The 25,058-nt window shown below is 43.0% G+C and overlaps 1 protein-coding gene across 1 annotated transcript in view; it reads left to right on the top strand.

The window, feature by feature from the left end:
• Positions 1-25,058, top strand: part of LOC142099474 (disintegrin and metalloproteinase domain-containing protein 33-like) — a 112,751-nt gene that overhangs the window by 39,053 nt on the left and 48,640 nt on the right. The window contains exons 2-3 of the mRNA XM_075182989.1: positions 1,844-1,923; positions 17,508-17,581. Coding sequence (XP_075039090.1) covers positions 1,844-1,923; positions 17,508-17,581 — 154 coding nt within the window. The remainder of the gene's footprint in view (positions 1-1,843; positions 1,924-17,507; positions 17,582-25,058) is intronic.

Here is a 25,058-nt window from a genome sequence, read left to right as displayed (position 1 = left end):
AACCCAATATAATAATTTTTTGTATACTGAATCAACACTTTATATGATAATGGTGCAGCTCATTCCTCAACATTAGTGACAAAACATAGTGAGACAGCATAGTAGTCTTTTTTACTACTTTTTAACAGTGTTCTACCAAGTTTATTTGGTCAATATTCTCATTCACTATAGGTTTTTTATTATTTCGCTTACGAATTATGTGTTTACTCTAATAAAGATATTACTCTTAACAGATTTATATAGTACATAGAGTACCAAAAGAGTGCCCTATATACACATTTTCCTACCCTTTCCCCTTTCCCTTTTCCCTGTTCTTAAGATATATATTGGTAATGTGTAGGAGCACCTCCCCATCTGATGAGACAAATAGATCTCTGTGATATACAAGGGGTTGAGCTTGGTGCGGTGAAAATTGTTTTGTTTGGAGCACACTGTCCCTGCCTGTCACTGCCGAGCGGACCTGCACATACTGTGCATCCCCCGGCAGCCTCAGAAGTCATAAAGGGGGTGGGGCCTAAATCGCCCCGCCCTAACATCCCCCCGGGGAACAAACATTTTCTAGATCCACCCCTGCATGTGTAGCGGCATGTGTTAGTGTGTGTGTGTGTGTCTGTGGAAAAAACTATTTTCTCAGAAAGGGCTCATCCGAATGACCTGAAATTTGGTATACTGACATTATTTGACAAAAAAATGCATGAGTATCATGCATGGGTTAACTTGTATATATATATATATATATATGCACAGTATATACATTAATGTTAGTTTGTTATAGCTGAGATTTTACCAAGCATTATGAAGCATTGTGAAGTCAGTAATAATGAGCCAAATATCCTAAGGTGAGCTCCTTTATTTAGACATGCAAGCAGCAATGAGTACAGCATTCTATCAAGAGTCTGAACACCAAATAATGCTTTTACACTGTCTTATATTCCTTTGTTGTTACTGGGCAGATTTTAGTAGCACACCCTGGCTTTGGACTTTCCCCCCTATATAGTGTTTGACCTTGCAGGGGTCCGCAGTACATCTGGCTTCATCTGGTTCTCTGGTAACTTGGTACAGTCAGGCCCTTATCTCATTCTTTGTTAGGCATCAGTTGAACAAACTATTTCTTCTACAGCTATTAACTTGTATTAACTCTTTAAGCATAAGTCTATGTACACATTCATTATTTGAATACATCCAAGTTCCATAAAATTCATAACAAGATAGTAATGAAATAACTGCCATGTACTTTAGCTTTTTGACCGATACAAGCAGTCTGCAGCCTTTTGTCTTATGCATCTGCCCAATCTGAGAGCTTTGTAAAGGGATCTCTATAAAGCACATTATTTTCCTGTAGTTCCGGGTAGTGATAATAGTTACTCTCCTAGGTAATACCTCAATAGGTATATTTAGAGTCACCGGCTGAACGAAGGGTTAAAGTTTCACTCGCTGGATTGGTTTTCCTGCTGACTTGATATGTAGATTGCGGGTTTTATACTATTTTTATTGATATTTAATCCAAAAATAAATTGACTACAACGACTATCACAAATGTGTCTGTATTAATCTGTTGATAAATACAGATATCAGACATCTACAAAGTAACACATGTAATGGCCAATCAGATGCCTGCTAACAGGCGCTGGTCTGATGGAAGTTGACGTCTGATTGGTCGCTATAGGTTATAGCACATTTAATCTCGCACCGTGTTGTTATATGAGTCCACAGAGATACAATATAAGAAAACAATAAGCGACAGAACCATTTTCTGGCTGATTTCCACCGTTAAACAGGTATATTTTGTTGTCTGATCCTCTAGCAGCCAGAGTGACCTTGTGTTTGTGTGTTTACATGTCAGGGGCCACACATGGGGAGGCGGTGACCGCGGGTTGGCTGCTGAACGGACGGGTGCGGAGGTCGGTGAATACAGAGGACAAGGTACGTAAGATTTGCTTTATCCTAGTGTTAGATTTTTTGCTTTGAAATATATAGTGTTTATCCGTGACTTCGGCCCCCAGCCGCAGAATGATACTTTGTAACGTTGATATTTGTCTGGTTTTCCTACTTTGTATCCATGATACATCGAGGTGAGATAGGAAACGAAGAGTAGGTGGGGCCTGATGACATGATTTGCATCAAGTGGGCAGGGTAAGAATCCATAAAGCCACGCCCAGCTCAGTGACACAGGCTTGATGATACAATTCACATCATGTTCCCGCCCACCTTGCGGAAGGTAGACGCTCTCTGGGAGAATTGCCTGCTCTCTCGGGAGTCCTGGAGGTCTCCTCCTAATCCGGGGGTCTTCCGGACACTCCGGGTCACTAGGCAACTTTACTTTAAGATCTGGGACAAGTTAATGTTTGTCTTTAAATCCCCCTTTATATCTGTGCCGTGGTCAGTAACATGTTTCTATTCTCTCCGCGCGGCTGTTTTTATAACCTCCCCTGTTCTGTTCTTATACACCGTCCAAATAATACAACTCTGAAGAGGTCTTATATTGTATTTATCCTGAGACTGGAATGTGTGTAAACAGCCGGCGCTCCGGGCACCTAATAAGAGACAGATCGCGGACTTGTTTCATGGAACAATAGAAGAAGAGAGCGCAGTATTCCAGGCCCATAGAGAAGGTTAGGCCCAGGTGTAGATGGTCATATAGCGCTAAAGGATGTGTGAATAACATTATAATGTCAACATTCTCCCGTTCTGACTTTAGGGTCTGTTTATTAAAAATTCTCTTCTCGCAGTGATAAAAAAATGATTTTTATTGCGATTAACTAATATTATATAACTTGCCGGTTCTCTTAATTAACGTTCTTAAATTCAATTTATTTTTTTTTAAGAAGAAAAAGCTTCTATACCTGGAAATATAGTGGTAGATTTATTATACAAGTTTATTTATAAGAATACAAACAATAGCTCTAATCTCTTTAAAGAAATTGGCACTGAAAAATAATTATTTAATAAATAAATTGTATTGTTCAGTGCTCAGTTTCTGTTATGTGTAATGGGGCTTTCAATGAGTCATATGTCCCCGGCCACAGGACAAATGATATAGGACAAAATATAACTTTACAGCCCTTTTAATTCTGAAAAACTGAGCAAAATGAAGTGCGCCAAGTTTAAGCAGCGCAGCCAGGGGGCGCCCAAGGGGCCGGCTCCTCATCTACTGCCCTGTTGTACCTGGATCCGTTCCTCCCAGTATCTTCCCCAACTAATCCACATTTAAGCACATATCTCCACCATGTATCTACTCAACTTATTTTCTCTCTTACTCCTACTCACTTTCACCACACTTCTCTCCAAACTCCTATTCTCTTTCTGGCATCCCACTTCTCCCACTGCTTTATTCACATCCAATTTCTCTTCCAGTCCTGTCATCTCCTCTTTCAAAATATTGCCAGAATATGCCCTTTTCTTAACCAAGAAGTTACCACAACTGTCATCTATTATCTCATCATTTCCCACTTTGACTACTGCAACCTCCTACTATCTTGCACTCCCCTCAGCCACTTATCCCCACTTTAAACCATCCTAAATGCTGCTGCAAGACTGATCTTCCTCTCTCACCGCTCCACATCTGCTGCACCACTTTGCAAATCCCTACATTGGCTCCGTGTGTCCTCCAGAATCAAATTCAAATTACTCACCCTGGTCTACAAAGCCCTCAACAACACTATCCCTGCATACATCTCAAGTCTCATATCAATATACTCTCCCTCCCACCCTCTTAGATCTACCTCTGACCTGCGCCTTGTCTCTGGTAACCACCTCTCACTCCAACCTACAAGACTTCTCCCGTGCTGCTCCCCACTTATGGAATTACCTACCACGCTCAATCAGACTCTCCCACAACCTTCAAATCTTTAGATTCTCTTTGAAAACCCATCTCTTTATTAGAGGTGACTTTATCCCCGATAACACTATTCACACTAATGCACCCTTACAACTGTCCCAATCTCCACTCTGAGACACATCTACTCCTCTTGTTTCAGCTGTGCCCTCCTCCACTTAGAATGTAAGCTCTCTAATGAGCAGGGTCCTCCATACCCTTAGTTTTCATGTCGGCATTATTATTTTTTTATGTCCCTGTTTTATGTATGTCTGTTTTCCCTACTGTACCACGCTGCGGAGCACAGTGGCGCCTCACATATATATAATAATAATGATAATAATAAGCAGGGAAGGATCTTCCATCCATCAGATGATGTTACAGAGAATAAACAGTCAGTCATGAAGGAAGCGGAGACATTATATTCCTATTCCGCCCTCTGGCTTACAAGATGTTTTGGTTGGACTGAATTCTATACATTTCCCATGTAGAGCTGTGTCTGATATCTCCTGTTCCCTTCCCTCACTGAGTACATTCCATTCCATGTGATTTATCTTCTCATGTGGCCTTTAATGCATTATATTTCTTTTTTATTCTATTTCTCCTTACTGCGTTCAATGTTCTCCTTCTTTTATACATCATAAGATATTTATACTATAGTAATAATGATAGTAGCAGCAGTAGGTTGTTAACACAGGAGGAGATTGGTGAGAGTAAGGGCCCCCCACCCGGTACTGACCGTTGTGTTAGGTATATAATGTACTGAACGGACCCCACTCACAACAAATGCAAGGGAATAGTCTGTATGGTCATTGAGTCTGTGTATATAACATCAACATGCTCAATACTGTCCCGGCAGATGCTGGAGCACTACAACACCCAGCATGTCATGTTTACAGAACCTTAAGTACTGTAGTCCTAGTCTTAGATTTATATTGATCTAGAGAATAAGAAGAGCTGGTAAGAATCACATCTACCTATCTTATAGTCAGTACTGAACAGCAGTGCTGATATTAATGCAGCAGGATCTCTGTCTGAAGAGCTGACGATCTAGTGCGGTGCATGTGGAGGGAAGTCATCTCGCACTTTGCAGACAATTCTGTCCGGTTAGTCCTGGCTGTATTTGTACCCTCTTCTCTGTACGGAGCCCCAGAATATGTGCTTTATAAATGGCATTAATAACCACATGTAGACAGGGGAGGATCGCAGATCTTGGCTCACACCTGGAAATAAACAGACCCTGTGGTGCCGGCGAAGTGAAGGGAGGGAGTGGACTATTATTATAAGTCAACGTTCTGGCATGAAGTGACTTTATTACAAACAGACCTCATCCATGGGATAGATATATATATATATATTATATAACAATATCACTGGGAGTACATAGCTCTGCCCAGCTCATATACTGTAACCAGCTCCCCCACACCCAGCGGGTTACAGGGTATGCAGACTGGCATTGTCTAACCAGCGGGCACAGACCTCACACAGCTGGTGAGAAGTGCACGGATGACACAATCAGGCAGACCCAGTGCACAACGAGAGTTACTGCTGTATGTGTCCCAAGACACCGGGGAGCGCTGTAACAGATGTGTAGCTGCGAGTTGGAGTTACACCCAAAATATGTTCTCTGCACACGTGTTTTCCACTTGCAGGTGGTACAATGTTCACCATAAAACACGTGCATGGATCAGGCAGGTTCACAAGCAGAGCTCCTTTATCTCAGCCAGTTATCAGGACACTAAGGACAAGGAGGGCAGATATTTAGACTAATATATGTCATTATTATACTATTTGTACTTTCAGCTGTTTGGGGAGATATCGCAGAGTTTAGGTGGTTTCCTGTATTGAATGAACTGAATCAGAGATTGTACAGTGTTACCCAGAATGCCTTGCAGCAACATCCTCCCTAATTATCCCTGAATCACACATTGAATCACTAGGGAGAAACCTGATTCATATTCAGTTCCACAGAAAATATTATTGTTTTCATGATCGTTATTCTACACTAGAAACATAATATCACTGTGTAATGACAAATTGTGGACTCCATGACATTTATTTTGACTCCAGCAGGGTGGCGCAGATTTAATCTAGTTATTGAGCTGTGCCTGGATTACATTATATTTTAGTAATTGTACAGAATTATTTTACAATCTTTCAATGTTTGTCAGAATGGTAATAACCAAGTGACCCATCAAGCAGGGGTAGGGGGGGCGGAACGGACCATTGCTGTTGGTAGGTGTCCTTCTCTCTCACCCAGGGAGTTGTGTGTACCAGTGATGTTGTTTCTCTTGATGTCTGAGAAACTCCTGTTACTAATATTCCAGGGAGTCTCCTTCGCTGTGAGCTCCATGGGAGATGCAGCCTATGATCCGAGTCTATATCTACTGTTCATCCTACATTCACATCTGTTAGGACTTACATCCATGTCTGGATTAAAATCTCTTCCGCTTCCTCAGATTTATTACAGTTGTTCTGGAAACCATTAAATTCTGATTTGTATAAGTGGTCTGAAGTCAGACGTGTTTTTGGGTTCCCACAGTCTAACATAGGGAACTCCAAACATTTGTGCCTAGGTAAGATGTAAAATATATCTTAGAACCGCTGTATTATCTTCAGCCATCCCATAAACATGTGTGTCGTCATGAGCCCCTCATTAGGTCCGACAACACTGACCTTTGAAACATTCCCTTTGTCTGATCCCATTCGGGAGTCATGTTTTTGCCAACCCTGGATCCCTCGCCACATTCTCTGGTCTGCGCAGTTTGAGTTGATATGATCCAGTTGTTGGCTGGTTGGATTTCTAAGTCTACACTCTAAAGGGGGGATAAGTAAACAATTCCAGGGCTCCAGTAATGAATAAAACACTGGGGCCCCATAGAAAAGATGACAAGACGAGAGGAAGACAGTGTTCGGGCCCTAATGAGTGTGGGACCCATAGAAAATAAAATCTGCACCACCCATATAGTCCCACTCTTGTCAGACAAGTAGACTTCTTCTCTACCAACCTCTCCATAATCTACTTTTATCTTAGGTGGTTACAATAAAAATCCTGTTTTTTGACTTGTAACTCATTTATTTTATAGACAGGACTTATATTTACTCTGTCGTTGTGGCACTGGTCTTATTATCTCCTCATTTCACCTTATATGTAGCTGTCATCACCTAGCTCTGAAGGTCCCTTCTCTGACCTCTAATCATTCAGCCAAGGACAACTGACGCACAGGAACGTAGGGAAAGTCTTTGAAGTCAAGTTCAAGCTGTTATCTCATTCGTTTCTTTCCATGTGAAACATTCGTCCTGCAGAATGATGATCGCTCCACAGCTTTTATCTATAAACTCTCCATCTGGTCTCCTTTAGTACCTGTGTGTGATTCCTGGACATTGTTCCTGCATCACATTTCAAGCTTAATCAATACATAATGTTGGTTCTTTTCCGTTATTCCATAGCTAACTCTAATCAATTATTGTGACAGTGATGCAGTTTATTATAATCACCACATACCGTGTTTTATCTGTAACACTCCTGTTATTTTGGTTTGAGCTCCATCCTGTCTCCGCCTTGTGGTATCTTCTGAAGGTGACCCTGCCCTTCCTGTCGTACAGGTGGTAACGCCACTGATTTTCCATGAAACAACACTTTATCTGGTCTGTAAAGTACGACCGGCTGACGTTCATGTCGTTTTCTGTGTGAGGTTGCAGTTACTGGCTTTCCTGTTATTAGAATGAGCAGATGAGTCTATCAGAGACAAGCCCAAGGTGGGATCCCAAATGTACAAATGTAGCAGAATAGGATGTACCACGAGGAAACACAGGATGTCCATCATTGCGCTTTGTCAAAGGTCACCTCACAAATCAGATATCTGCATGACATATATAGGGGCTGTGACAAATTGTACCTCGGGGGTGGGGGGGGGGGGGGGGACTCGAAACAGCAGCCAAATGGGAACATTTTAAAGGGAAGAAAAATGCATGTGGCCCAGTGACTCCACCCAAGATAGCCCACTATGGGACCAGCCCGGGGGCTCCCCCTGCCCCCCAGCCCAGCCGTGTCCTAATAGAGCCTGCAATTATATTGTAAAATAAATATAAGGTTTGCATAGAATGGGTTGCCTGGTGGTCATAGATGGTACTGCACCATTTTTTGGCTATATTTTGGACAATATCTCTTGATTTGCAGAGATACTGTGTATCTATAATATAATATGTCTCTATATAAGATGGAGTTACCCAGCGGTGCACAGTAATAATAACAACGGCAGTCAGACTAGTTGTTCCTTAATATTTTACACTCTTTGGAGTAATTTAACTTTGTTCCCTTATCTTTTCTTTGATAAAACAAATACTAATATAATATATAAGTTAGTGGTGAATATTTTGCATATGCTATCTTATATATGTACAAATATAAGCAGCAACAGCCAAACACCTGAGTCCTGCCCTAGGATGGTCTTCAAGCCATTGTGTCCGATAAACAGGCGAAGGTGGAATGGTACAGCGTAGCGGCACCTGCTGGCAGGTGTATGGTGGAACTGATCCAGCCGGGACCTCGGACCCTAAATTCTGTGACAATCATTGAGCTATTCCTGAAGCCCTATTACCAGGGATTTCTAATTACTCAATACGTTGCTTGTGGTCCTAATCGGTGGCCAATAACAAGAAGACAGTTTTCCTTAGGTGATTTATTGTGGTTTGTACCTGTAATCGCACCTTACTATTATAGTTACTTGTGTACCAGACTGTCTTGTCCTGGACTACGTTTCTGCTGGTCCCTGATTCCTACCACTCTGATCGCTGGACTCAGTCTCTGATACCAGACCTGTTACCGCCTCACCTCCATACATACATAAGAACTATTTATTTCACCGACAACTGTAAACAACCGATAAAAGACTTATTAGTTACTTCTCATTCTATACTCGGACTACTTAGCTGCCCCTTGTCTTGCCCCAAGACATCTAAGGAGTACATGAGTGTTGTTGTTGGTTGTCTCTCGGGTCTACTAGTGACCCAGCAGATTGCACACAGTAATGTGCAGCTTACAGTCATCCAGTTTCATACATATCTCCTTAATGTCTCCCTCCATATATATTATTTATATACATTTTGGTGTCCGAGTTCCAGGAATGATGTCAGTTTCTTGGTATCTTCTCAGCCACCCAGGGCACAGGCTCTGGGAACATGTAAGTGTGAGGGACATTATCTACAAATGTCTGCTGGCCTTATTTGGAGAAACGACTGCTCGGCACAGCTACACTAAGCGATTACAAATGCTATAAAAATTGCAGTGAAATGAGTAAAAAGACTGGAGCCAGCCAAACATTGTTACTGGACGATTCACAACACAAATAAATCTTATTAACTCTTAAGACGTCATTTCTAGGGAGATAATTATGTTCCTGGGTAAAAAAAAAAATATTACCGGAAAATAGTCCAATTTCAGCCATTTGTGGGTAGATTTAATAAATATGAAGAGAGTCTGGGCAGCCTATTCACACTCCACACGATCATTATGGTCTGGAGAGAAAGTAAATATTCAGTGTGTGGGTGATACAATGTATATAGTACATCCTGCATGGCATAAAGATCACTGCTCATAGCTGATCTGATTCATCATGTTATATAGCCGCCTCTCATCCGCATTCAGCCCTAAGATCACCGAATATGGCTCTATCCCCACCGTATACAGCCCCCTGTCTGCTACATCAAGGGCGGCACTGTGGCACCGTCGTTAGCATTGCAGCCTCTGCGCTGGGGTCATGAGTTCAGTTCACTATCTGTGTGGAGTTTGTATGTTTCATACACGTTTGTTTGGGTTTCCTCCGGGTGCTCTTGTTTCCTCCCACACTCCAACAGGTGACGGCAAAATAACAGGGTTCTAGAGTATTAATCGATTGGGCAAAGTGAGTACATACCTTTCACCAGCAAAGTGGCTTCTCCCCCTTTAATAACAATACCCCTTAGATCGTAAGCTCCACTGGGGCATAATTAAACATTCTCTGTAATGTGCTGGTAGGATGTTGGAACTATAAAGGTAAATGAATAATTAATATATACCCATGGTCACCACATACAGTCACATTGTTGATCAATTTCAATTCCATATACCTATAATAAACCAATGCCCAGTCTAGTTATTACGCCAGGACCCATCTAATGTCACACATTCCAGGTATGTGAGAGTGCAAATATCATCATCTATCAATCTAATATGGTCCCCTCAGCTTATAAACGTCAGTATGAGACACAACAATGTTCTTCACAAATAACTAAGTAGAAATATAGAATTTGGGGGCAGATAAGAACCACTTGGCCCATCCAGTTCTGCCCATTTTATAACCTACGGTGACGCTCTACAAAACTGCGCCAATTGGGTCTATGATGTCTCCTTTTCTTATAGTGCACAGATTGTCTGGAGACTAGGAAGTGTAACCCAAAAGCAGTGCAGGTCCCTTGCTGAAGACCCCAACCCCTGATGATTGTTTCTGTCAATGCTTGGAGCTCGCCATGGGCTAAAACACAGTCCCAAACTATCTGCAATTTTGGACAGCTAAAAGGGATGTGGCATCTCCCAAATTAGTTTGTTTGGATCAGGGACATGGGCTAATTTGTCTAATTGTGACAGTTTGGCAGGTAAAAAGGTTCTGTAACCCAAAGCAACCAATCACATCCCTGCTGTATGTAACGCAGTCCTTGTCACCTCTCTTACTGGGGTATATATAGAGGTGACCAAAAATTTCTAAACTCTTCTGCAAAACATTCCCCTATTGAATGCCATGGACCCAGCACTCTTCGTAAAATATGATTTGCGCAAACTGTGACTTTGCAAACACAGCGCTGAATGGCGAAGCAAACGTGGAATTTAAGGTTATATCACTGAAACCTCACACCTCATGGACACGGCTCGTTGTGCCCAAGTCCTCGGTTTGCATACTATATATTACCTCATTTCTATGTACATGTACTGAGTATGTAATTGTATGTATTCCAGCACCCTGTCATGAAGCCAGATTATTATCCTATTCTTTCCTAATTACGGGGATGTGCGGCTGTACGTGGTCTTTACATACCATTGCCTGGTAACGTCCTCACATGGTCAGCACAATACTGATCCAGAGGATAAGACAAGGTCCTCCTGCCCAAACTCACATACTCCGGTATTAAATCTCTGCTACATCAGCAGGAAATCAAACCGTCAATTAACACTCCCCCGAAAACATATAGTTAAAGCAGAGTATTATTACCCCGACCAAACAGAAAAAGGCTCCGTTCTCCCTACAGATGTGTAATTTGCTGCTGAGGACCTCCGGGCTGGTAATAAGCAGCTTCCTTCATGTCCTTGGGGCAGGGACTGATGTGAATGAGTTCTCTGTACAGCGCTGCGGAATCAGTGGCGCTATATAAATAAATGGTGATGATGATGATGTCCGTCATGCAGTGTTCCTCAGTGACACAAACTCCTGGTGAGGAAGAGTCTGAATTGTGTGTCTCATATAAAGGTTAATATGACACCTTAACTAGACTTCTAAACACTACTTTATGCCCGAGGAGCAGCAGGGGAGAGTGTGGGTGGGTGGTTAGACCGAGTGGACTAATACTACTTGTTTACGGCATATTTCTTTGTTTAGTTTAAAGTGCAGTTGTCGCCTTATGCACAGCGGAGGCAGCCATCTTGTGCATACTTACCTACTTTTGAGACCAGCTGTCCGGGAGGGGGTCCGTCGAGGGGGCGTAGCCACGCGCGATGCCCCCTGTCAATCTTAGAAAATTCTGGTTCAATCGTAGCAGGGGGTGGGGCCATCTACAACAACGGGGAGATGCTGGTTCCGGGATTTTTGCCTGCTCTCTCGGGAGTTCGGGAGAACTCCCAAAAATTCGGGAGTCTCCCGGTCATTCCGGGAGAGTAGGCAACTATGATCTTGTGTGCTGAGCCAATATTCATCCAGTTACTAAGGGCAGGATTTCCAAATGCTTGATTATGGCATCAAGTTTGATTTGGTTTTTATTGGACGGTGATGTTTAGCGTCTCTTCTCCGCCCACGCTGAGCTACGCTCGTTAACGTGTTTAACGTGTGTTTAACTTGTGTGTGTGCCTGGACATTACTGACATTACTAAGAGCCTCGTCCCTCCCTAGACTTTAGTTTGTTTTACACAGCAAAATTGTGCGTCCTGTCCTTTCACAGCACACCCGAGCTCCACTCGTTGCTCAACATTACAAACTGCGACAAACTAATTCCCAATCTGGCTCTGGGGCCTTAACTATATACACATTCCTGATATCCTCAGTCAGTGCAGTCTAACGGCCCCTGAGTAATGTGACGTACAGCCGGCTGGCAGTGGGCTTTGCTGATCATACAGTACTTACAAATCACCTGACACTTACAGATCACTTCTGGTGCCATATAAGTGACAATTCAGCAATGTGTGCTGTCAAATGTCACCTTCAGTGCTCTGCGGCTATATGTAACCACATCCTGAGACATGACACGTACTGAAAGCGCATTGAGGAGAATATGCAGATATATATATATATATATATATATATATATATATATATATTATATGTTAGTTCTTTTTCAATGAGTTTCACAGATGAGTTTCCTGTTTGTCACTATTTAGTTAAAACCACAATTGCCAGGTAACATTACAGTAGAGATGGGCGGGCTCGGTCCCCCGAGAACCGAACCCACCCGAACTTAGGCTATCCGAGTAACGAGCCGAGTAGGCTCGGTACTCTCCCGCCCGCTCGGAATCCAAATTGAGGCCGAACGTCATCGTGACGTCATCGGATCTCGGTGCTCGGTTCTCGCGATACTTGAAAATTATAAATACACGCCTCCACAGCAATCCATTGCCATTTGACAGAGGGAGAGAGCAGGGTGTAGTCACGGGCTGATTAGAGCAGGGACAGACAATACAATTCTGATTCCAATTGTGCTAACAATCGATAGAGAAGAGAGGAGGATAGAGGATTTGCATTAATATTTCTGGCTGTCAAAAGTAGTATCTGTCAGCAGATTGAAAAAATAATTTGTAGCACTCCAAAGTGCTTTTGGGGTGTCCCCCATTCTTTTGCATTAATATTTATGTCTGTCAAAAGTACTATCTGTCTGCAGTATCTAAAACAATTTGTAGCACTACAAGTGCGTTGGCCTCAGAATGGATTCAAAGCAGTCCACATATAAGCAGAATGAGCAACCAGGTTCTGTCACCAGTCCTGATGGTAATGTTCCCAGTACGTCATCTGGGAAAGGCGATGTCAAACTACACAGTCTTTTGAAATCAGTCAAAAAAACACACACCCAAAAAAAATTTACCGTGTTGAAGCGCAAAAGAAGTGTAACTGAGGAAAAGTTAAGTGCCGATAAATTTTTTTTGCCAACATGCCATTCTACACACGCAGTGGCAAAGAGAGAATGAGGCCTTCACCTTTGGCTATTAGTGGCAGATCAAAAAATGTTACCGAGCCTACAATTGGTGCACAACTACTGTTACGCGTCAAAGCCGAGCTGCAAGATAACAGTAAGGCATTAGAGGATAATGTTTGCTCTGAATCACAAATGACACCAATCCCTGTGGAGAGTCCATCCAACAGTGGGATGTCTAATTGTGAGCATTCTGTTAGTGTACCCATAAAGAGGGACCCTTTCAGCAGATCTGCTGATGTGTACCTGAACAGCCCGAGTGTAGCCGGTGATACACAAATTGAGGATGCCACTTTGGAAATAGAAGAGGATGAAGGGGAGATTTGTGTAGGCGACGAGGGCGCTAATGAGCATGTTGATAATTATGATGCAGACAGATACCAAATTGCCTTTCTCAATTTCTATTTATATTCTAGATTATATATAACGGCTGAATAGTTTTCTATTTTACTCCTAGTGGAGAGGGGATCTGATGCAGACAGATACCAAACTGCCTTTGTCCATATCTTTGTATATTCGAATTTCTAGTTCTACAGTCTATGCAGGCTGCTTTTTTTCTATTTCACTACAAGTGGATGGGGGAGGGGGGAGGGGCGGCTGATGCGGACAGAAACCAAACTGCCTTTGTCCATTTCTTTGTATATTCGAATTTCTAGTTCTACAGTCTATGCAGGCTGCTTTTTTTATATTTCACTACAAGTGGATGAAGGGGGGGGGGGCTGATGCAGACAGATAACAAACTGCCTGTGTCCATTTCTTTGTATATTCGAATTTCTAGTTCTACAGTCTATGCAGGCTGCTTTTGTTCTATTTTACTACAAGTGGATGGGGGGGGGGGGGGGGGGAACTGATGCAGACAGAAACCAAACTGCCTGCGTCCATTTCTTTACATATTTAACTAGAAGTGTAGGGTGTAATATACACCCAAAGACGATGGCTGCATTGCCTATAGGCTAAGATGGAGAGGAAGACAATCAGGTTCGTGTGCAGAATTAAGGACGGCCTACCAGGGATTAAACTGTTTTTTTCCTAATTTATTAGCTTTAGAATTACCTTACTTATCCAAGAAACAGGTGGAGCACTAAATTTGGTTACTTTATGCCCAAAAAAAGTGATTTTCCAACAAAATAGCAAAATAAAACCAAACAAAACCAAAACCAAAACCAAAACACGCAATGGCGGTTTTGCAAAACCAAAACCAAAACACAAAGGTAATCCAGATCCAAAACCAAAAACAAAACCAAAACACGGGGGTCAGTGAGCATCTCTACATTACAGCCGTGGATATGGAATGGCTGTCAGAGATGGAGAGCCTGTTATTGCTGGATATAGATAAAACAATCTACGTGGTATGAATGTGTCAGGTCTCTGTACATGACTGTTCTCTGATGGATTATCCTGATGAGGGAGGAAGATTTCTGGGACTTACGAGAGTATATGGAACATATTCTGCAGGAAATACTCCAGTTGCACGGTGCATATGTTTGTGCAGACATCCCCTCTGTCCTCCATGCAAAAACACACGCAATTAAAAAAACATAAAAGTGCACAAGATGACAAGTTAAGAAGAAAATGTCTTTCAGCTGCCGCAGTACAATATTCCACATTTATAAATTACTTTTTTATGTGGTGAATCAGGGTGGAGGAGGTTATGTCCTCGTGGTGGCTTTATACAGTAATATTATACTGCTATAACTGTACTGTACAAACCACTGCCTTAGACCTAATATAACCAGCATGTGTCACGTGTGGAACTACTAGTCTCAGCATGCCAGCCAGGGGTCATCTTGCAATTCCACTACAGGTCTGCAGGTTCCTAAGCCTGCTGTAAACAGACATTTGAGCCCCTTGTGATTTGGTGGAGGAACTAGTACGACAGACAGATGGATCTGGAGTATCACACACAGGACTTTGTACCAGAATAGTAAGAAAAACAGAACAGACTCCAACTAACGAGACCCAAATGTTTATTTATATCCCAGTTTGTGGGAAGAGGCTCCTGCGTTTCATTCACAGCTTTAGGTATAAATAGCTGCGGCTTTCTCCATATAAAAAGAAGGTCCTTTGTGTTGAAGTCCAGATGCCCAGACGTGGCTGGCAGGGTGCCACGGACGAAGCCTATTCTGAGAAACCCTGGCATGAAACGTCCCTCTGCCCCGAGATTTGGGACTCTAGGTCCTGGGGTGTGGATGAGACCTGGTCACCACTGTGTCTGTCAGTGGGACTGTGTCAGGGACAGAGTCCAGGTGTTTGGTGTGATTGATGGACTATCTGTGTCTGCAGGACCATTCATGGTCAGAAGAGCCAGCTTTATGGTCTTGTCTCAGAGTTGGCGCTGTGCTCAGTCTAATCTGAAGCCAAAATATTACTAACTGTTCCACTGAGCCTCTCTTCTCATGTCATCCTTAAACTGACAGCGCCCGGTCTAAGGATCTATATCACCGGTCCTGGCACTAGAGAGCCCTCTACCTTTTCTTTCTCTTGTTTTGCTTGATATGATTCTGTATTCGGAGGTGCGCCACCTATTGGAGACATTGGGAATTAAAAATACATTATAAATAACATATTTCTGTATATGGTTATGAATTATAAGGTCACAATTTACATCAGACTATACTGTGACAGTTCCAAAAATGTGTAAGTAAGCAATGTAAATAATCACGGCACAGAGAGCATGTCGTGTGTAAATAAGTAAAATATATATATATATATATATATATATATATATATATATATTACATGAGACTCCTCCAAACGGTACTGTGAGGAGCACTGACTTACAAGGAAATAAAGAGGAGAATGTTGTACACACCTCCTAAAGGTATTGGGCCTAATTCATTAAGGAAAGTTAAGCTAAAGTAAGGCAAAACCATGTTGCATTTAGGGGAGGTAAATGTAAAATGTGTGGACAGATTTATAGTTGGGGTAGGGCATGTCCTAGATCAACTTTAAATTTCAGTGTAACAATAAAGCTATGAAGTATTTGTGTGCTAGATGAAAAAACAACCAGTATTTATCTTATGTGCACTATAATATACTAATTTGCACCCCTTGTATTGTAACATGGCTTTGTCCAGAAATCTTGAGTAAGAAAACTTACTCAATTTTTTGCTTAACTTTCCTTAATGAATCAGGCCCACTGTGGAGAACACTGCTGTACAAGGTAATGAGGGGGGTGCTGTACATTTAGTTATATAGATCACTGAATGTCTCCTCCTACGGTCACTGTGAGGAGCACTGATATGCCAGCTAATAGGAGGGATGCCATACATACTGACATGGTTACCTAGGCAGCGGGGACTACAGGTTTCGGCCCATCCTTTCAATGCAACACCTTCTTACAGGCCATTTTCTACAGCAATGCTATGAATACATCCAAGCACAGCAGCCATACGTGTAACCAGGTCTGTTCCGAGGTCCCATCATTCCAATGATTAGCACAAGACCTAAATGAACCTGGACTGAGCTGCGTTGTAGGAGAACAACTGACCTCTAGTGTCAGAAGCTCAGCTCTAGACGACTGTTGTTTGACTCTTGGCTGTGAGTTATTGTCAGAGTCCAGTAACCATTTACATCCTTATAGATAAACCTCCCAAATGTCCTGATTCAGGTGGGACAGTCTCTGCGGACAGGCGCCCCTTCAATGTTTAGCAAACCGTGACAGGTGCACATGGCATTTAATATGGGAAGGGAGCCCAGTGATCCACGCGTGGCCATACCCATTGTAATGTTTCCACACACCCTTCCTATGTGCTCAGAGTGCCCCCTTGAGGGACATCTACAAGTTTCGGGGGGCAGGGGCAAATGCAGGATTTGTAGAGAGGTTTCCACGCTAGGCCGCCAGTGGGCGTGACCAGCATACATGGGGGCATGACTATAATTTTAGACAGTGCTTGGCTGCTCTCCAACTCTTCCTATCCCCATCATATACACAGGAAATTCCTATCCACATCATATACACAGGGCAAGCCACCTCAAGCATACAGTGCCCCATGCTGGGAGGGGGTTTCCAGACACTAGGAAACCCCCCCCCCCCTCGGTTTGCCTATGTGGGGGGACTACAAATCACAAAATGCCTTGTCAGACAGATATGCCTCTGGTAAAATCAGCTACAAGTTGCCTAGAGAAGGGAAGAGATAATCTGCCAGGTCCCAGTCTTGTGTCTTTAGTTCCTACAGATAGAGCCTTCCCATAACACTGACCGTGTGTATCAGACCCTCGTTCTCCTATCTGCAAATCCCAATAACCGTTGCTTTGTCTCCATCAGGTGGCTCCAGTTCGGGGAAACATCTTGTTGACATCGGAAGGAAGGCAACTCGTCCTGGAAGTGGAGAGGAACCAGTAGGTGTTTGTGTCTTCTGTTCCCATGTGTCCCCATTTTTCCAAGACAGTCCCACTTTTTCCCCACCAAATATCTTTAACTGATAATACCTATCTTCCGAAAATGTAACCCGGATTAGCAGAATAAACTGTAATGGGTTCCTATAACTGTTTTACCTTATTGGAGACCTATAAAGAAGTATGGGCTAGATTTTATGACCTGAATAAACATCATTTCAGAGTAATGGGGTCTGTGTTGTAGCAGACAGCATTACTAATTGGGAATTAAGGATAATATAAGGAACATCCCAATCCACCAACATCAATCCCAGATTCTCCCAACCCATTCCCAGCCCAACTGGTGAAAATTGGGCCGTAGGAATGTCAGGACTGTCGGCAGGTATATTGTGTACACCTGATATACACAGACTAATGACTAAGCACTATTACACACAGTAACAACATCTTGGTTATTACCATTAAAATCGCCCAAATACTGACTCATTCTAGTTCCAAGTTTTCTGTGTCCTGTTCTTTAAAGTTATAGGTCCTGAGTCATTAAGGAAAAAAAGGAATAAGTTTTCTCCTGGACAAACCATGTTACAATGCAAGGGGTGCAAATTAGTTTAGTATTCTGCATATAAGATTAATACTGGCTGTTTTTTCATGTAGCACAGAAATACTTGATAACTTTATTTTTACACTGAAATGTAAAGTTGATCTAGCACATGCCCTACCCCAACTATAAATCTATCCCCACATTTTGAATTTACCTCCCCCTCCAAGGCAACATGGTTTTGCCAACGTGTGGAGTTACTCCATTTTTTTGCTTTGCTCTCTTTATAGGCCCAAAGACTATAAATTGAGATTAATGACAACAGTTCCACAATAACTCTTTGACGCATTTCGCCACAAAATTTAGAGCGTTTTACTGTCAGAATGTAAGTGTTCCCAGTCCTGCCTCAATCAGACAGCAGAATGACTGTTGTTGTCCCAAATCTATTCTTAAACTAAATTACGTGGGATGCAAATGTACAAATAGCGCGGAATGATGAAGCCAGAGTGGAAATGAAAGATTGTATCACCGGAACATCTCACCTCTGCGGAACATTCCGTGGCACTAGGGAACTAGGGTTTCTGCTAAAGTTGGCCGCAACTTCTCTCATCTGTAACTGTAAATTTATGGGACATAATCATGGAAAGGTGGAAAGTGCTAATTGGATAATTCTTTCATTAAATTTACACAAACAGTAATTTTATCACATGCAATCATTGTCGCAATGGGGATTATATTATGATCACAAACATGTAAAAAGTCATTGACAAAAAGTTTATAAATGCGGAGAAATCCTCATGGGGGACAGAGGATAAGAACTACCATTAATGTAGCAGGTGTGGTGCACTGGGTACTGTAATGTGCGTATTGTCGCTAACCAATAACGATTGTCGAACCTCGATTTGTGTTTCCAACGCACAAAGATTTATTCGCAATAAGTTGAAAAAATATGCTCAAGCGATGTAATAGTAAATACAGCCGTTACTTAACGCAGGCGCTCTGGATCCAGTGCAGTCATTCAATCCTGAAGTCTGGGGACAAGAAGTCTGCACTCTGGATCACAAGCTGCTGCTTATATACACAATCAAGTACAGTAATACAATGAAGATGGTATAGCTTGCATCTATTGGTCCGGGTCTCAGGAATGTCCAAGGGGTCGTCAATCATTGGCTGGTTCATCCTAAGGAATCCAAAGGAGGGGGTCATCTCTGCAGGGGGTATGCTCTGCTCTTCCCGCCAGAATTCCTTAGTCTTAAGTAGTTCATAATTCCCTATCATTCATAACTTGCGTATGCACTCTGCGATTCCCTCGCAGAGCGCACCAAACAGTAGGATATGTAACAAGGTTCATTATGATACCACTCATGATGTTATTCCTTTAACCCGTTCTGTGTATTTCACTAATATGCATGTAACTCTGATATAACATATAAATACTACTATATTTCGACATAACTGACTATGTGTTGCAACTACCAATAATGTGTACTATTTTATAAGTATGCGTGTTTGTGCGAATGTATGGTAAAAGACCAATTACTGTTGCTGCCACGTGTAGTGGATGAGTACGCCCTTTCACGCCGTAGCGTGCCCTTGTACGTCATAGCGTACCGTACGCATCTTTTCAGACAAAGACAACCAAGTTTGCTAGATTTTAATTGAAATGACTTTATCCAATTTGCTGACTTCGACAGTTCCACCCTTTGATAGTGTAATAAACTATCACCCAATCACCGTTTCAAGTTCAGGATTATACAATACTTCTTCACAGACCATGATCTCGGTATCTGGTACCACCCTTTCAGTCTCTTTACTCTTATGAGACCGTTTTCCACACTTCAACACAGTAGGAACACATTTGACAACTAAACCAATTGCTAAGATGACACCCAGTATAAGGAGAAGGAGCTTACCTACACTCGCAATCATTTCCTGTACCCACTCCCCCAGACCGGAGAACCATTTTGCTGGGTTCAACCACGAGAACCAACCCGCCACCTTTTCCCCGACCTCATATAACGAAGAATTATGGCTCTTTCGAAATTCCCATTTCAGCTGCAAAATTTCATCCATCTTCCGGTCTATAACCTCTTTAGGGTCTTCCGTATTATTAGTAATGTACGTGCAACATTTGACACCGAACTGGGTGGCCAGTGTCACACAGTACCCACCAGTAATGGAGGTGAGATAATTTAGTACCAGTCTATGTTGCACCAACTCCTTCTTGTACGCTTGTAGCTCCCTTCCAGTATACCTGAAAGTGTCATCATACATCTCGGTGATATTATCTATTAATTTAGCTAGGTCTTGGATATATTTAAAGTTTAATGTTCCCCGAGCGGTCCTGGTGAGATCTAGAGCAACCATAACTTGGAAACCAGCAGTTTCACTAATCAATTTTGTGGCTATGGGTTCCTCACCAGGAATCATATTTCTCTTGCCACGGTGTTCATACTGTGTGTGTATGTATGGTGGTGATGTAGTCTTGTGAATATCTACCATTTCTTCATGAGTAATAGTCATGATTTCAGGAACCAGTTTAGCTAAGAAACACAAGCCCTTGGAACTCGGAGTCACCCAGGAATAAGCTTTCCTCCCACAAACAAAATACACATCATCAGGGAGAACATAAGGAACAGTATGCCCATGAATTATATCACACAGAGTTTTGATAAAACTACCCATGCCTAGTGTCTCCATCTGCTCTAGACACGTGTCGGCATTAATGATATTTTCACATTTATCTGTAGAGACTTTTCCAATAGATACCTTCTTATGTTTGGTTATGCGCCCTAACTTGTGACTTCCATCAGCATTCCTGCCTAGTAGTGACCTTGTGAGTCTCTCTCTAAAATGAGTGTGGCGAGCCATTGTCTGATCTGATAGGTCAGCCTCCCAATTCTCCAGGCGCTTTGCATGAGATATGTTTAGGCACAGCAAAGATCTGCCTATGGAGTATTGTCGAAGCGTCAGACTAGGGGACCTAGTGTTATTGTACCTCCCTTCTATGGGCCTCCCACCCCTTAATTCGAGTACTTCGGATATGTTTAGCGGGAATGGCACTAGTCCTATGTTATGCTGCCCTTGAGGCACGTGAGAGCACACCCAACACTCAGTTTGGTTTAGCACCTTACCCACCAGGGAGTGATAATCCTCCAAAGGATGTCCGCCTATATTCAGAGTACTGGGGGACTGGCATCGTTGGATGCATCTCTCGTCAACTAGGGAGTTGCAGAACTTGCAGATACAATACTCATCAGACAATAGCCCCTCACACTGCCTCCGAGTTCCTGAGCTAGCAGACCTTTTCATAACCCCTGGACCAAGTTTGATAATGGGCTGCTCAGGATATCCTATTAACTTTTCTTCGGCCTCCATTTCATCCGTATCACTCCCAGAACTCTCCTCCATCCTCCATTCTCCTTCACAAAAATAGAATGTCCTAGAAAAAGTAAAAACAAGGAAAATCCTGGAACAAAAGAAAAACAAAAACCGCCACTCCATCGCTGGAAAGATAGTTCTGAGGCAACGTCTCTGGTTCAGGTGTCTTAACTGCAGGCTTTAGGTCTCCCGGAACAGGCTCACAAGTGACAGCTCTATGTCGTCGGTCTGAGTCTTGTCTTGCACTTTCTCCGGATTATGGACTCTCCTGCAGTGGGTGGAATGGACCCAAGTGTCTCTCTCTGCAACCTTCAGTGATGTAGTACTGGTCAGCAGCACTTGGTACGGGCCTTCCCAACGGTCTGTTAAACAACCTGAACGTAAGAAATTGCGGATCATAACATAGTCTCCAGGTTCAACATCATGACAGTTCGTTTCTGGCATACCAGGTGACAGCATTTTTAGTTTTTGTTGTTGTTGTTTCAGCTGTCTACTCATTCTTATAAGATATTGTACAGTCACTTCATTATTACACTTTAAGTCGTCTTGTGGACTCACGATCAAATGAGGTTGTCGTCCGAACAGTATCTCAAAGGGGGACAGATTAAGAGGAGGTCTAGGAGTGGTTCGAATGCTGTGGAGGACCAACGGCAAAGCCTCAGGCCATGCCAACCCAGTTTCAGCCATTATCTTACCTAGTTTGTTCTTGATAGTACCGTTTACTCTCTCCACCTTACCACTGGCTTGTGGTCGGTAAGGGGTGTGAAGTCTGCTACTGATTCCCATGAGTTTACACATATTTTGGAAGACATCACCAGTAAAATGGGTACCCCTATCACTTTCAATGATTCTAGGGATACCGAACCTACACACAAAGTCTTGTACAATTTTCTTTGCAGTGAACACAGCAGTATTAGTGGCTGCCGGATATGCTTCTACCCAACCGGAAAACACATCAATACACACTAACACATACTTCAGATTCCTGCACGGTGGTAGTTGGATATAGTCAATTTGTATTACCTGAAAAGGTCCGTCTGTAGGAGGGATGTGGGATGGCTCAGTTGGAATAGTTTTCCCAACATTTTTCCTCAAACAAGTAAGACATGACATTGCTTTCTTACCAGCTTGAGAGGAAAATCCGGGAGCACACCAGTATGCTCTCACCAGTTTGCACATACCTTCTTTACCCAGGTGAGTCAGGCCGTGTGCTGCTTCAGCCAGGCTTGGATAGTATGTTCGGGGAGCTACAGGCTTACCTTGTCCATCCCTCCAGAGTCCTGAGGACTCTTGACCACATCCCTTCGCCTTCCAGACCGCCTTCTCCTGCAGGGAACACAAATCTTGCATTTCAATTAATTTCTGCGTGTCTAATGTCTGAAAAACCATCATAGTCTCGGTCGATACAGTCATAGGTTGCCCTGCTGCCCATTTAGCAGCTTCGTCTGCCCTGTTGTTGCCCAATGACACTGGGTCTTCTTCAAAGGTATGGGCTTTGCACTTTATGACGGCTACTGTTCTGGGTAACTGTATCGCTGTCAGAAGTCCTTTTATGTGTTGTGAGTGTGCCACTGGTGTACCTGCTGCTGTCGTAAAGTTTCTAAGACGCCAAAGGGCCCCAAAATCATGCACTACCCCGAAGGCGTACCTAGAGTCAGTATATATGTTGGCTGATTTACCCTCTGCCAATTCACACGCTCTCCTTAGTGCTACTAGTTCCGCCACCTGGGCTGAGTGAGGTGGACCAAGGGGTTCAGCTTCTACCACATCCTGATCGTCTACAACAGCGTAACCAGTACATAGCTCTCCTGTCTCTGTCTGTCTATGGCAACTTCCGTCTGTATAAAACGTAAAATCTACATTTTCTAAGGGGGTGTCACATATGTCGGGCCTTGCAGTAAAGGTCTGATTCAGGTGTTCCATACAGTCATGCGTGTCAGTATTCTTGCCTAACTCATCATCAACCAGAGTCTCCTCACCTCCCACCCTTTGTGTCTCTTGAGACACATACGGAAGGTATGTAGCTGGATTTAGGGTGCTACATCGTTTGATGGTGATGTTTGAGGGTGCCATCAGGGCTAGTTCCCACTTTGTGAATCTAGCTGAAGAAACATGTCTGGTTTGGGCTGAATTTAACAGAGCTGATACAGCATGGGGTGTATAGATGGTTGAATTATGTCCTAATACTACATCCTCGCTCTTACTTACTAGAAGGGCCGTTGCTGCTACACTTCTGAGACATGTTGGGAGTGACCTTGCCACATTGTCTAATTGTGCACTGTAGTATGCTACCGGTCTGCTAGCGTCACCATGTTTCTGTGTGAGGACACCTGCTGCACAGCCATCAGCTTCTGTACAAAATAGCTCAAAAGGCTTTTCATAATCAGGTATTCCCAATGCAGGTGCTTTTGTCAGACTATCTTTAAGATTAAAGAACGCTTGCTCCGACTCTTCTGTGTGTACGACACGTTCTGGTTTTGAGGAAGAGACTAGCTCCTGCAATGGTAATGCCAGAATAGAAAAACCTGGGATCCAGGACCTACAGTATCCACACATCCCCAAGAAAGTACGAATCTGCTTCTGGCTCTGCGGCAGGGTCATGTGTTGTATGGCCTCAATTCTGTCGGTTGTCAGGTGTCTTAGCCCCTTAGTGAGGCAGTGTCCTAAGTATTTGACCTTAGTCTGACATGGCTGTAATTTATCCTTTGCCACCTTGTGCCCTGTTTGTGAAAGATGAAGCAACAACAATTTAGTATCATGTAAACATGACATAAAAGAATCAGAACACAACAACAAATCGTCCACATATTGAATTAGAACAGACCCATTGTGGGGTTGAAAGGATTGCAAACAGTCATGTAAGGCTTGGGAGAAAATACTGGGGCTGTCAATGAACCCCTGGGGTAGTCTGGTCCATGTGTATTGCACTCCCCTGTAGGAGAATGCAAAAAGGTATTGGCAGTCAGGGTGAAGAGGGACTGAAAAGAAAGCAGAACATAGATCAATGACAGTAAAATGACTGGCAGACGGTGGAATCTGCATGAGGATGACAGCTGGATTCGGCACTACGGGGAATTGGCTCTCAACAACTTTGTTAATTCCCCTTAAGTCCTGGACTAATCTATAGCCCCTCCCCCCACTCTTCTTCACAGGGAAAATGGGACTATTTGCTGTACTGGCTGTACGAATTAAAATCCCTTGTTGTAACAGCCTCTCAATAACAGGATATACCCCTAGTTCCACCTCCGGTTTTAATGGATACTGTGGGATTTTTGGAGCTATCCTACCACTTTTTAGATTGACCATGGCAGGGGCTACGTTTGCCATCAGTCCAGTGTCCTGTCCATCTCTGGTCCATAGGGAACCTGGTATTTCCAGCAACATCCCCTTTACTTGAGATGGACTTTGTTCTATAACAGGAGAGTGTAACATTAACCTTGGAGGGGTGTCCAATATGTCCTGTACCTCATGTGCAACCCTCTCGGGTGTATCTAGGAACACACCATCTGAAGTACAGTATATGACACATCCCATTTTACATAACAAGTCTCTCCCTAGCAA

Source organism: Mixophyes fleayi, chromosome 1 (genome assembly GCF_038048845.1).
Source record: "Mixophyes fleayi isolate aMixFle1 chromosome 1, aMixFle1.hap1, whole genome shotgun sequence".
NCBI classification, from domain to species: domain Eukaryota; kingdom Metazoa; phylum Chordata; class Amphibia; order Anura; family Limnodynastidae; genus Mixophyes; species Mixophyes fleayi.
The sequence above is the reverse complement of the archived record's forward strand: the minus strand, read 5'-3'. Positions and strand labels throughout refer to the sequence as shown.